Raw genomic sequence first — 14807 nt, 5'->3', positions numbered from 1 at the left:
GCATTAAGGGCAGAGCCACTTACTTGGCTGTAATAGTAGATCTTTGTTTTTGTGTGCTGTGATGAGATCTCTCTATGATCTCCCAATGGTAGCTTCCTTTTACTCTCATGCTTTTCAACATTAGAAACCAGGATTTTTTTTGTCCTGGAACAAGTTGAATCTCTAAATAAAGACAAAGTAAATAAATTATACTTTTTGGGACAAAATGGCATTTATCAAGTCTACATCACTAAACACAAAAAAAAACTATTTGCAGGGTAAAGGTGGTCATACACGCTAAGACCCCCTCGCTTGGTTGCCAAGTGAGCGGATCTTCTCCCAATATCCCCACCTACGGGTGGGCGATATCGGGCTAATTCAGTCATTTCTGGGGCTAAATGTTCGAATTAGAACGACGGCAATGGGCGCAGTTGGTTCAGGGACCGCATCAATGAGCCGATGTGGTCCCCGATCTGACTACATTTTTAAACCTGCCTGATTGTTATCTGTCGGATTTCAGGCCAGATGTCAGTCGGGCTGGCCTGTTGTTAGTGCCCCTACATGGGCCGATAAGCTTCCGAGTCGGTCTAAGAGACCAATTTTGGCAGCTAGAATCAGCCCGTGTATGGCCACCTTAAAAGAGTGGGCAGGGGTGACACAGGGAAAAAACCTAGGGAGCCCAGCCCTTGCAGGCCCCACACCGCAAACTTAAGAGACTTGACATGTGCCCGTACCTATATGAGCAGTGGGGCGCACAATGCCCAGGGAAGTTTTTGTTTTAGCCACAAGTATCCTCCCACAGCAAGTAGGAATGGGGGTCCAGCCCTAAAGGAGACATATTGGATAAATGGGAAAACCCTAATTTTGTAGGCAGTTATGAATAATATATGGTGCTGGTTTCCCTTTGGGCTAAACATTAACCCTATCTGTAACAATGGCCCCTTTATTGGAGCTCCCTATAGATCCTCTCACTTCTCTGTCCGAGTTTGAAATGGAGAGTGGGCGTGTCCTAACGGTCCCTGCCAGAAGCACAGTAGGAGGGGGAGAGCCAATCACAGCCCTGCACTCACACAAGCACAGACAGGCTTCAGTTCCCTATCAGGTCAGCCTAGCTGCTGATTGGTTCCTATCCTACAGTGCAGTGTACAGAAGGCCAACAGCTCATCCAGAGAATTCAGCCAGCAGGAAGTGGAACAGATGGGCGGGGCTAGTAGGGTTTTTGTGGAATTTCTCAATAAATCAGTCTAAAATACAACTTTTTTAAAGCACAATCCTTCTATATCTAGAGGAGTATAATTCTCTGGTACATTCTTAATTTTTATAGGATATGTCTCCTTTAACATTGGTAAAACATTGGAAGCTGAGGCTCTGGGGGCCAGTGGCCATGCCTGGAAAGGAAACAAAAACAGGAGCTGCCAATAGAGAAAATAAGAATGATAAAGGAAGGCCCGCGGATTGGTGTGCCCAATATACAGCCCACCGCGTGTTTTCCCGCATCTTCCTCTGACAATGCCGCACCCCCCTCCCAACTCGGCTCATCACTCCCCCACAGGCGGACATGTGCGGCGTCACCGCGCTTATATCCATGTGGCGTGACGTCACCCTCTCGCGAGATGAGACTTGTGACGTCAGGGCGAGCTGTCCGGCAGAAGTCAAGGCGCTAGACCCTAACCGCGCTGCGGGACTTTTAAACAGCGATCCGGGACTGCGGGCTGCGATAAGAAAACCGGGACCGTTCCGGGAAAAGCGGGATTGTTGGGCGGTATGACTTGTCACCCACAGTTGTGTCCCCTTTACATCGTGTCGCGCTGACTTCTTTAGGAGAACTTTGTGTAGGTTTGGGACTAGGAAGTTATGGTGGAGATAAACAAAGCATGAAGCATTGTACTATGGGAAGCAGTCAGTCCTGAAGCGCCTAATCCTGGGGCAGGTGATTGGGACGGGCGCTGGATGTATGGAGAGCAGTGTGTGGGTAGTACTTTATTATGGAGCCGGAGATGGGCAACTAGTTAGTGAACTCTTCCTCTTACTTTCCCACGCAATGCCGGACTGTGACTAGAGAAGCGCAACACTGCAGGGGCACCGACCAATGTTCCCTCTAATGCCTTATAAAACATTTAGTTACTGCTCACATTTTAAACTTTAAGGTCATTATCAATGCAAAATTGATTTCACACACAATTCTTTGTGCGTACATGAACATGGCACTTAGAGGGAACACTGGCACTGACTGATAAACACTTTCATTATATATTTATTAGCCATTATTTATATATTGCTGCCATGTTCTGCTGTGCTTTACAGAGATTATACATCATTCATTTCAGCCCCTGCCCTACTGGAGCTTACAGTCTAAAGGTGGCCATACACGCACCGATAATATCGTACGAAACCTCGTTTCGTACGATATTCGGTGCGTGTATGGTATGTCGGCAAGTCGACCGATATCGCAGGAACCTGCTGATATCGGACGACTCGCCGATTGGACCAGTTGGAAAATTTTGATTGGGCGCCATAGAAGGCGCCTGACCAAAATTTCCCTTCAGCGCTGAATCGGCAGAAGGAGGTAGAAATCCTATTGTTTCTACCTCCTTACCTGCCGATTCAGCCCTGAATGGTGTGTGGCGGATCTTACGATGTTTCTCGCACGAAACATCGTCAGATCGCCACATGTATGGCCAGCTTAAGGTCTCTTGTCACATTCACATGCCGGAGCAATTAACCTGCATGTATGTTATTTGGATTCTATATGTCAATAAGAATATATCACATTAAGGGTGGTGCTAAAATAAATATGTTGTAGGGCCTCTGACCTACAACAAAACCCTACAGTGAACGCTACGCTATAATTTGTATTCGCAGTTCACTAGTTCTGTAAATGCAATTGCTGATATCTGTTGACATCCACATGCAGTCTGGGCTGATGGGTACACTAGTTCTGGAGGGCTCCAGGTTATCCATCTAGGAACTAACAGCTTGCCTTTTTTCTTTTTATTATGAAATGTTAGTGTAACAGAAGGAACCCATTGCACAAGTGCTTTTTTTATATATACAATCATTGTTGCTAGAATATTCCATTCTTTAAAACTGCAGCCTGAACCGGTGTGCCAGGAGAGAGGACATGCCGTTACTGCACAGAAAACCGTTCATTCGACAACCCCCACCTCCGGATTTACAACCCACGGAGGAGCTTTTCTACTGCCGAGTTACAAATGAAATCTTCCGGGACTATGAGTAAGAGCCCCCCCAAATCTTTTGCCTTTATACATTGCTGTTCTGTCTGACTGTGCTCTTATCTTTGTTGCCATGTGGTTAAACATTTTTGATTAAGGTGACTATTTAATTATCTGTTTATATCTATTTAGTATGATTGCCACTTTTATTTTTGTGGCACTGTTTTGTGACAGCTTAGTACATCACTTACATAGACAGTTCATACACATGTGCTAGAAACCTTTGGCTGCCTTACATCCTTAAAGGAATACTGTCATGGGAAAACGTGTTTTTTTCCAAAATGCATTCTCCAGCAGAATCCTGCATTGAAATCTTTTTTTCAAAAACACAGATTTTTTTTTATATTAAATTTTGAAATTTCACTTGGGGCTAGCCATATTCTTCATTTCCCAGGGTGCCACAGCCATGTGACCTGTGCTTTGATAAACTTCAGTCACTCTTTACTGCTGAGCTGCAAGTTGGAGTGATACTCCCCCCAGCAGCCAATCAGCAGAACAATTGGGAAGGTAGCAAGATAGCAGCTCCCAGTAGGTATCAGAATAGCACTCAATAGTAAGAAATCCAAGTCCAGCTTGGGACTCGTCCAGTTACATGGAAGTAGGAGAAACAATAGGTTACCTTAAAGGAGAAGGAAAGGCTAAGTCACTTGGGGGTGCCAAAATGTTAGGCACCCCCAAGTGACTTAGATCGCTTACCTTTTACCCCGGGCTGGTGCCCCTTTACGGAGAGAACAGCACCAGCCCGGGGTAGCAGCGATCGCTTCCTCCTTCCTTTAAACATTAAAGTCGGCTTTTCACTCTACTGCGCATGCGCCGGCCGACGGATTTCGCCAGCAGAAGAGAAAGGAAGGAGGAAGCGCTTCCCACAGCTACCCTGGGCTGGTGCTTTTTTCTCTTAACAGGGGCACCAGCCCAGGGTACAAGGTAAGCGATCTAAGTCACTTGGGGGTGCCTAACATTTTGGCACCCCCAAGTGACTTAGCCTTTCCTTCCCCTGTAAAGCAGTTCTCATGTGTAGTGCTGGCTCCTTCTGGAAGCTCAGACTCTGGCACAATGCACTGAGATTGCGCCTACGCACCAATATTACTGCTAAACAAATACATTTATTGGTTCAAGAATAAAATGTTAAATGATAAAGTGAATTATTGTGATACAACAGTATCCCTTTAATAAAGGTTGCTATTTCAACTCTGTGATGTGTAAATTTTATCTTATTTTTCTCAGCAGTTCTCAGCTTTCTTGTAAAGCTCCATTATGTTCCTAATATAAACATTCATTCTGTGGTTTTGTTAGCAGAAACAACATATGTATTTATTTCCATGTGCAGCATACATTTGTACAGAAGTTATGGTTTTCTGTTTCCTGACATACCTTAGCTGATGCATTTTGTTTTGCCTGTATGTAGCATGGGGTATATCCACTGATTGGTGGATCTCTGCATATAAGTTTTGCTGCTGCCAGTTCACTTGTGGATTACCCTCTCTGTAAGCAGGGTCTTGTGTTTATCGGAAAGTTTAATGTGGCCTGTACTCTATTTACCACTTAATTCCATTTTGTCTGATCTAGCCTTTACAAATATATTTTCACATAGTGCTATTCAGTATAGCAGTTTTTGAAGGAAACATGCCATGGCAGCTCCTCCCAAGGATGAAGTATCCACAAAGCTTTAATTTTTATGAAGGCCATCTCCCATAGAATTGATTTTAAGCAAATTTTCCATTTTTATTTTCTGTAAAATAATAAAACAGTAGCTTGTACTTGATTCTAAATAAGTTGCATAGATACATTAATTCACGTTGGTTTCAAACAATCCTTTTGGGTTTTTTTTTTTTTTTTACTTTTTTTTTTAATAGACTTAAGGCATGGAGATCCAAAATTCCTTATTTAGAAAACCCCAGGCCCAAAGCATTCTGGATAACACATCTCATACCTGCAGTAGATCCTATACCTGTGTATCAATAGAGTGCCTTATCGCAGCTAACCTGTGTGTGAATACAGTATTGTGGGTATGGAATGTGTCAGATCCTGTTTACAGCCTTTAAATGGTTTCCTTGTATTCATATCTTTTCTCACATCTGTTACTTATCATTCACACAAGTGCTTTATTGAACCCCAGTATATAACCACACTTATGTGACATGGCACATGCCTGTGCACATTGATTAATCACATGCAAATAAATCTGTGAAGCCAGTGGACAGAATGTGGACACACTGATCTAGGATACAGGAAAAGTTTTTACCTCTGTGTTTTTGTTATATCATTTGGCTTTTACTGTTCCCAGCTTAATGCTATGATTGAATACATTTGAATGCTTTCTTAAAATCCATAAATAACTTTCCCTGGCCATTTGGCTAATTTATTTAATTTGGCTTTATTTATTTAATCGTTGTTCTTGTTACACAAACAGTTTGAGGGGATTTCTGGTTATTCCATGTACTTTATTTCTGTACTTATTCGCATTACTCAGAGTGTGGCTTTCCTGTATTCATACTTTATTTTCTGTTTCATTGATAATAACATTGTGTGGCTTTTTTATCTCTGTTATAACACTGTACAATTCACTATTTACTGTGTGTGAAGCAGCGGTTAGATATGCTATATTTAATTAAAGGATATTCAGACTAGAGTGGTCTGGGGTCTAAACCCAACAGAACAGACCTGAATTTCTCCTGATCATAAAGCAAATAACCTGAAGCTTCTTGAGTTTTATGGAGAATCAGCGTCAAGCTAGGGGGCTGGCGTCCACCAGGGCTTCAACCTTGGGGGCCCCCAGTCCCAGTCGTGAGGTCCATGCAACCCCCTTCCCTTTAGAGCTTTTTTGCCTAGCAGGTTTGTTAACAGTTGTTTGATATACCAAAATATTTGTTTTGGAATTGCTCTGCCAGAAGTGTTTAAGGTTTAATTGGATATAGAAGTGGTTCTATATGCTACATTGGTACACCTAGCATATGGAACCAGAGTGCTCTGGACCTAGGGTTTTCTGGAAAAGGGATCTCTTTGTAATTTGGCTCACTATACCTCAAGTCTGCTAAAAAAAAAAAAAATAATAATTTGAAATCAGCCTAGTAGGATTGTTTACAACCATTATGGATCTCTACTGCTTAGTTAGTTCCCATTAAGTACAAGATACTGTTTTATTCCATAGAAAAAATTATTTACTTAAAATGTAGTCAATGAGTGATGGCCATCCTGTAATTCTGAGCTTTTTGGATAACAGTTTCTAGATAAGGGATCCCGTACTTGTGTATTTGAGTTCTGGAGCACCCCTTTCTGTTTAGAATGCCACAACAGGTCTCTGTGAGGAAAAATGAAGATAATATAGTCCAGTATTTGATAATCTCATTTATATGTATGGCATCGTCTCCCATGTGGAGCCAAAACATGTGAAAAAAAAAGTTATATTAATTTATTCAAAGTCCTGTGTGTGGTTTGATTTGGTTATTTTGTGTATTAGTACTAATAACCAGCACACAGATTATAAACAAGATAACAATCTTGTTTATAATCTGTGTGCATTTTAAAGATTACCAACTTGGATTTGGCAGTTATAAAAGACAAAGCAATCTTGCAGCTTCATGCTAATTTTTATTTTGTTGCAGTTCTAATTATTACCTTCCAATTTAAAGTTCAGTGTAAAGTCTTTTGTATAGGATATATACAGTTTTATGCCACATAGGAAAAACACTACAGGTGTTCAGCATGAAGTCAGCATAATGTACTTCCAACATGTGACCCATTGATTTCTCTTCTTTTTTATTGTGTGTTTCTGTACAGCCTCTGTGGGAACGTATATTTATTGATACTTATTTGCTGGATCTGAATTTCTCTCTGTCCAGATCACAATACATTAATCATAGTAACATTTCCTGTCTGTTTACTGTTTTATATAATAATGGACACTATTTACATGTAATTATTTTTCTTCCTGTCGATACTTCAGGCATCCTTAACATCAATTTAACTTAGGTAGAGGTAGATCTACTTGCCTAAATCTGTGAAACATCTGCTTCATGTTGGGCCAGGATTCATTACAGTCAGAGCTGAAATCTGAAGCACAATTTTTCTGTCGATGCAGGTTTTTGGAAATTGGCATTGTGATATAAAAAATCAACAAATTAAATGCATTGGGTGATGGTTTATATTAAAGTTTGTCTTTTTTCTTAAAACCACCTGTCCTGTTTGTAGAATGGTTAAAAGTTCCATCCCAGAAATATTTTATTTTTTCCCCTTAGTAAAATGGGCAGTAAGAACTTTTGATTTTTATTTTTGCTGTCTAATCAAATCTAAAGGGGACCTGTACCATAAGAAATAATTTTATTGCCTTGTTTGAGCAAATACATTTTAATCATGCATTACATGTATATTTTGTTGCCTTTATTATTTTAGAATTCACAATTAGAGCATACAGACAGGCTCCATTTTGTGGAAACTTTTTTTTAAAGCAAGCTTTGCATCATCCCAAAATGTAATGTATGCACCCAAAAGGAGCACCTAAAGCTCATGCTCAGGCTACCAAATTATAGACAGCGGATAAAGGAGGCATGTAGTAGCACGTGCAGTGCAGGGGTGTGCAGTACAGAATGAAAAGTGAAAGTTATTGCCATGCCTTTCGTATAGAGGAAGGGAAGGCAAAATATGATAGCTGAGATTTTAAAGTACAACTGTACCCCCATACAATGTACATAATAAAAATATATTGCAGAAAACAGTGTATATGTAAAACCCTGCTTCATCTAAATGAACCATTTTCATAAAAATATACTTTTAAATAGTGCCATTGGGTACGCCTATATTGCCAATTTAAGAACTATGGGCCACCCCCTGGGACTGTACAATTCACAGTGCACACATACAAGCCAAGGCACACATATGTGTAACGTCACCTCAGCTAATGAATGGACAGAGTTACTTATACACATTTTCCTGTTACAGCTGCATTAATCCTGTCAGGTGATCTCTGAGGCACACAGACAAAAATGGTGGCTCAAAGGAAAATATATCAAAGGGCAATATTTACTAATATATATTCCAGTTGGTAATATTCTTTAATAGGCCATTTAGTTTATATCATTTTCTGTTGGGTAAGTCTTCTTTCTGGGTGTATAGATTTCCTTTAAGTAAGTTTATAATGGGTATGGATGTTTTAATGAAACAAGAATTTGGGATTCATGCAATTTATACAGCTTTTTATGTGTGCCAACCGTTCCCCTTTAATGGCAGCACATGATCATCCATAAATGTAAACCTGCACCTGTGCAAGCTGTAGTCCCAGTTGATGCTTTGAAATGCAGCTGTCCACACTTCCAGGAAACTGTTGCCTGATAAGTACTTGTAAATGCAGTTGCAGGTGACCCACTGTGCAAGCCAGTGCAGCAGATTTGGGCACTTGTTGTTACTCTTAAAATGGTTTTTAAAGCGGACCTGTCACCCTAAGAAATAAATCCAAATTATTTTCTATATTGTTAGTTGAGCAAAATAAACTTTACTTACTCTATATAAATAATATAAATCTTGCTTCCTTCCGTCTTGGAATTACTCAATGAAAGCAAGCAGGCAGGCACCATTTTGTGGACACTGTTATTAAGGCAAGCTTTGTATCATGCCAAAATCTTGTTTATGTGATAGAATGGGGGACCTGATGCCCAGGCCCATGCACTGGCTACACAATTAGATAAGGAGGAGGGAGGGGAGAAGTGAGATGTGCAGTGACATCTAGGAAGTGCTGAATGGAAAGCTAAAGTTACTTTCTGCCCCGCCTCTATGCCTAAGGCATAGAGGCGGGGCAAGCAATATATGATTGACAGCTGTGATTTTTAAATGCCTTTATAATGGGTTTGGATGTGTTAATATAAAAATGAATTTGGGTTTCATGTTTAATTTGAACAGGACTTTTATTATACAGATTTTCATGTCTGGGTGACAGGTCCACTTTAATAGTGCCCGAAGTACCACTTCCTAAGCTATATTATTTTTTTAATCAATGTAAGTTCTAATTCAATTGTAATTTCACCTAAAAGCTAAAATAAGTGTTTTACTGTTTAACATTTAACTTTTCTATTGCTTTCCCTTACACAGTGATTTTTTTGAACGTACTATCCTGTGCAACAGCCTTGTATGGAGCTGCTCCCTGACAGGCAAATCTGGCCTTACCTACCAAGAAGCACTTGAATCGGAGAAAAAAGTGAGACAGAGTCTGAAGACCTTCCCCGAGTCCTTAATCGTCCCTATCTTGTACCTCTCCACACTTGTGAGACGCCAGCGGGTGACAGATTTGTGTGAAGAAATATTTGCCTATGTGAAGGACAGATTCTTTGTTGATGAAACAGTGACTGTGGTGAGAAACAGTGGCGCAAGGTAAATTGAATAAGTCAGTGAAGCAGATCAGTACGTGTCTTTGTGAAAACAGCAGTGTCTGACATTTTCCTCTTGCAATGGCTGAGCCAGAAAAACAACTCTGTGCAAGGCTTAAGATAATGTATTCTATCATGACGTTGCACAGAAGAGGAAGTACAGTGAAACAATTAGTGTTATATTATTATTTATTTACTAATAACTAATGCTACATGGCAAGCTACACAATAACTCCTTGCTTGCATAGGAGGCTAGTCTTCCCAACTTGGCAGGCTTTCCTCAAGATTAATCTCTGTGGGAAAATTGGCCCAGGGGACACTTGTGTAAAAGTGTATTAAAACCTAGCTCAGATCATAATGCTTTTGGGCGATGGACAGGTGTTCTCAGAATAGAAGTGCTTTCTATCATGCTATATTATTTATATATTCTGGACTTTCGTTACCAGATCACCAGCCAATATCTGTACCTTAGCTTTTTTTTTACTATTATTATATAGAAGTATGGGTCCATTTTCCCGAAACCCGTAATCCAGAAAGGTCCAAATTACAGAAGACCATCTTCCATTGACTCTATTTCAAAATTTTTGTGTTTCATATTTATTTTTTCCTTTAATAACAAAACACTTCCTTGTACCCAACTAAGATTATTAAAGGGGTGGTTCACCTTCAAGTAAACTTTTAGTATGTTATAGAAACGTATTTTATTTTTCTATTCATGTCCTCTCCTATTCATATACCAGCCTCTCATTCAACCTGCACCCTGGTTGCTAATGTTATTTGGACCCTAGCAACCAGATAGCTACTGAAACTCCAAACTGAAGAGCTGCTAAACAAAAAGTGAAATGACTAAAACACTACAAATAAAAAAACATGAAGACCAATTGCAAATTGTCTCAGAATATTACACCCTACATCATACTAAAAATTGAACAACCCCTTTAAAGGAGAAGGAAAGACTAAGTCACTTGGGGGTGCCAAAATGTTAGGCACCCCCAAGTGACTTTAATCGCTTACCCCGGGCTGGTGCCCCTGTTAGTACCTTCAAGCACTTCCTTCTTCCTAGTTTCTTCTGCCGGCAAAATCCCTGGGCCGGCGCATGCGCAGTAGAGTGAAAAGCCGACTTCTTTGTTAAAGTTCGGCTTTTCACTCTACTGCGCAGGCGCGAACACGGAGGAGGAAGCAATCGCTGCAGGTACCCCGGGCTGGTGTTTTTTTTTTTCCTAACAGCGGCACCAGCCCCAGGGTAAAAGGTAAGCGCTTAAAATCACTTGGGGGTGCCTAACGTTTTGGCACCCCCAAATGACTTAGCCTTTCCTTCTCCTTTAATCCTTACTGGAGGCAAAACAATCCTATTGGGTTTAATTAACGTTTCAATTATTTTTTAGTAGATTTAAAATATGAAGATCCAGATTACGGAAAGACCTCTTATCCACAAAACCCCAGGTCCCAAGAATTCTGAATAACAGGTCCTATAACTGTACTTTAGTCCTGGGTATATAATAGAGCATACTTCAGTTATCTGATATAGAATAGAGCCTGATAAAATCCTTTACCCAGGTGTAAAATAAATACTATTGTTTCACAAATATATGTTGATTAAAAATATTTGCACTAATGAACCTGGGTAATAATAGCTTGAAATATCCATTAGTCTGTTTATACAAGCCAGAAATTCCACAATTCCAATAGTAAAAATGTTTGGTTTATTGCTGTAAGAACAAAAGAGGCATTAGGATTTTGCGGTAAAGTCTACCTTTGTAACTAAAAGCCAGTTTTAAAGCTTTTTGCATTTATTTCTGTTACACATGGCTAGAAAATAAAGGCTGAGCAAAGCATTGTCTGAATGCTATTACCAGTTCTTTCAGAAAACACTTTGCATGCACAGACATGTTTGAAATGATTCTGCTTAGTTTATTCAGCCTTTGTTTTTCAGGTTGGAGTGCAAAATCTTGGAAGTTAAACTCCCTCCTCAACAGAATGGAGTGGCTAATGGCCATGTTAGTAATGAAGATACTATTGTTATCAGTGATAGTGATGAGGAACCACCTAAAGAAATGCCACAGACTAGGTAAGTGAACTTCACACAGATTTAGAAAGATGTTATAATAAATTTGCACATGACTTTATCTGGATAGTAATTTTTTTTATAATATAAAAATACAAATTCAGGTTACATGATAGATCTGCTATGTTTGTTTAAGGTGCTACCATTTTCTTAAGCAAACCCGCATTACTGAATCGGCAATACTTAAAACGAGTAAGTTGAGTTAAAAAGCTCAGACATGTCCAGGGGGAAGAGGGAGAAAGGAGCAAGCTGTGTAGGCTTAAAGCTGAGAGAGGAAAGTCTGGCTCTGAAGCTTATGTGTAATAAATAGAAGCAAGGGAATGCAGTTTGTTTTCACAGAGGACTCAGAGCAGCAATACTGTAAAATGTTTTGCTGTATTTACATAGAACTTTCTGATAAAGCTTACTTAGTTTTAAGCTTTCCTTCTCCTGTACATAAATATTCTAGTATGTGTGTGTTTAATGTGTTAAATGTGTACCATTTTATGTTCTATATTATGTTTTCTTTTTTTGGTTGCTTCTTAGGAAGAAAAAGGAGCCAACTAATCCCTCTTTATGCAAATATAAAGTTAAGCCAATTCAGAAGGAGCTGTATGAATCTGTTACTGTCAAAGGATCTCAACTCAGGTTTGTACGATCCATATATATTGTCTAGTTCTCTCAAAGATGGGTGGCACAACTATACTAGGAGAAAGGTATAGACAGAAAGGTGCAACATGTGAGGAAGACATTAGACATGTTTTTGGGGGGGCGGAGCCGCATGCCGAGCTAGAAGGCAGCGTGGAGAGATAGCTCCGCTAGCAATTATCCTGAACAGCCATATACAGACCCAGAAACAAATACTTCAGGCGACGTGACCCTCTCCTGATATCCCCTATATCTGAGGGAAGGCACCATGGGGAAGCACACGCAAAGAATGCGCTCAGAAACGGCCGCAAAACTAGAGCAGTATGCGCGCACCACAAACCAAGATGGCGCCCGCAGCGCCCCGCCGTCTCCCGAAAGACAGGTGCAGCCTGAACAAGACCTGGGGCCCCAAAGTCCCCCAGCGCCGACCACGCAGGACATCCTAACGGCAATCACTACCTGCCAATCCACCCTCACGGCCACGCTGACTGCCAAGATAGAGGAGGTGAAAGTGGAACTGTCGCTACTAAAACAAGATGTCCAAAACATCCGGGACAGAACCCGAGCGATAGAGGAGCGGGTGAGTACCCTGGAAGACTGCACAACCCCACTGCCTAACGAAATTACCCAACTCCATAAACTAATAAAGCAGGCCACAGAGCGTATGGAAGATATGGAAAATAGGCAGCGGCGCTCTAACATCAGAGTGGTGGGACTCCCAGAGAGGAGTGAGGGCCAGAACCCTGAACTGTTTGCTGAAAAGTGGCTCCAAGATATGCTGGGAGCAGAGATATTTTCCAAACAACTTGTCGCTGAAAGGGCCCACCGAGTCCCCACCCGAGCCCCACCTCCGGGAGCACCACTACGACCGTTCCTCATAAAGCTTCTCAACTATAGAGACAGAGATGCAGCACTCCAGGCAGCAAGGAAAAAGGGAGACATCCAATTCCAAGGGGTCCGTGTTTCACTGTACCCGGACTATTCAGCAGCCCTTCAGCGCCAACGCGGTACCTTCTACGGGGTCAAAAAACGCTTACGGGACCTGGGAATCAACTACAATATGCTATTTCCAGCCAAGCTGAGGATTATGGAAGGCGGTAAAGTCCATATTTTTGACCAACCGGCCGGGGCCGAAAGCTGGATCGACTCCCGCCCAGCACCTTCACGGCATAGCCCCCAGCGCGCCAGCCCTCCACGCTCCCCACAGCCACCAGATGCCCAAAACAAGCCATGAGGGTGCCGTAAGTAAATAGCCACAGGGCCCATCCTATAAAAGGGGCATCAACTCCCTGTATCGGGAGAACCAGGGGTGGGCACTACTGCCCTATACCACGGGACAAACTCTGCAAACAGAGCCCTTGCAAATCTCCACCGATCCTGGAAAATAGACTGGGCACAGTAAAGGCCAAAGAACCCCATTAAGCTCCCATATGTAGGGTCCAAAACGGAGAAAACCAGCGGAGCAAACCCGCACTCCCCCTAACAACATGCACTGTTTACGTTATCAGTTTACTAAGACAGTAAAAGGGAACACATCTCTTGTTCTAGCAAGTCACGTTGACTTGTTATATGATATGGTTGATCGCCCGGATACAGCTCCAGGCTCTCACCCCAAGAAACCAGTTATGGGAATAATGTATCTCCAGACGTTCTCTGAAGGGATACCGGGTGGGGGGACAGTTGGGGGGGGACTTGTTCAATGTATGTTTATTTGTTATTTCTCAATCTCACTAGATAAAAACCTCTCAGTGGATGGGCGTCCACAAAATGTATTTTGTTATTTAAGTGCCAGCCTGTGGGTTACTAATACGTGCAATAGGGACATAATATACCATGGCAGGAACTAACCTAAAATTGGTCTCCTGGAATGTTAGGGGGATGAATGATAAAGTCAAAAGAGCAATAATACTAGACCACCTTAAAAAACTAAAAGCAGACATAATGCTACTCCAGGAGACCCACCTGGTAGGACAAAGAGTCCGGTCTTTAAACAGGTCCTGGCTAGGCCCCGTATTCCATGCAGAGTACTCCACATACTCAAGAGGGGTCGCCATTCTCTTTAGGAAAACAACTGCACCCAAAATTGAAAAGATAATTTCAGATAGATACGGGCGCTATATCATCCTTAAGATCACCGTGTACACAAAAACTATAATATTGGCCAATATCTACTCACCCCCTCCGGGTGATTTAACTATACTACAAACCATCTTGGGGAAAGTGGCAGAGCTGGGAGACCATCCCGTTTACTGGTTGGGGGACTTCAACGCAGTCCCGGACCCTACACTAGATAGACTTAGACCTCTCAAGGGAGACTCTAGGGCGCTAGGTGAATGGCTAAATGCCACTAACCTAACGGACATATGGAGATGGTCGCACCCCACGGCACAGCAGTATACATGCTACACGGTAGCCTCATCGGCCCTCTCTCGTATAGACTTAGCCCTTGCCTCACCACTAGCACTACAAATGGTGGCCAATATCTCCCTAGCCCCTAGAATCTGCTCTGATCATGCCCCCCTCCAGCTGGAATTGAGACTGAGAGAGGGA

The 14807-nt window shown here is 41.7% G+C and overlaps 1 protein-coding gene across 3 annotated transcripts in view; it reads left to right on the top strand.

Annotated features, from left to right (window-relative positions):
• The first annotated feature begins 1577 nt into the window (after positions 1-1577).
• The window catches only part of baz1a (bromodomain adjacent to zinc finger domain 1A), a 39180-nt gene continuing 25950 nt past the window's right edge, over positions 1578-14807 (top strand). The window contains exons 1-5 of one of the 3 annotated variants that reach the window (XM_002935334.5): positions 1578-1741; positions 3073-3213; positions 9291-9569; positions 11499-11633; positions 12156-12257. In XM_002935334.5, coding sequence (XP_002935380.2) covers positions 3101-3213; positions 9291-9569; positions 11499-11633; positions 12156-12257 — 629 coding nt within the window. In that variant the 5' untranslated portion in view covers positions 1578-1741; positions 3073-3100. Of the gene's footprint in view, positions 1812-1928; positions 1948-3072; positions 3214-9290; positions 9570-11498; positions 11634-12155; positions 12258-14807 lie in introns of those variants that run through there. The other 2 variants (XM_004917237.4, XM_004917236.4) reach the window with 2 other exon arrangements.

This window comes from Xenopus tropicalis, chromosome 8, assembly GCF_000004195.4.
Source record: "Xenopus tropicalis strain Nigerian chromosome 8, UCB_Xtro_10.0, whole genome shotgun sequence".
In the NCBI taxonomy this organism is placed as follows: Eukaryota; Metazoa; Chordata; class Amphibia; order Anura; family Pipidae; genus Xenopus; species Xenopus tropicalis.
The sequence above is the reverse complement of the archived record's forward strand: the minus strand, read 5'-3'. Positions and strand labels throughout refer to the sequence as shown.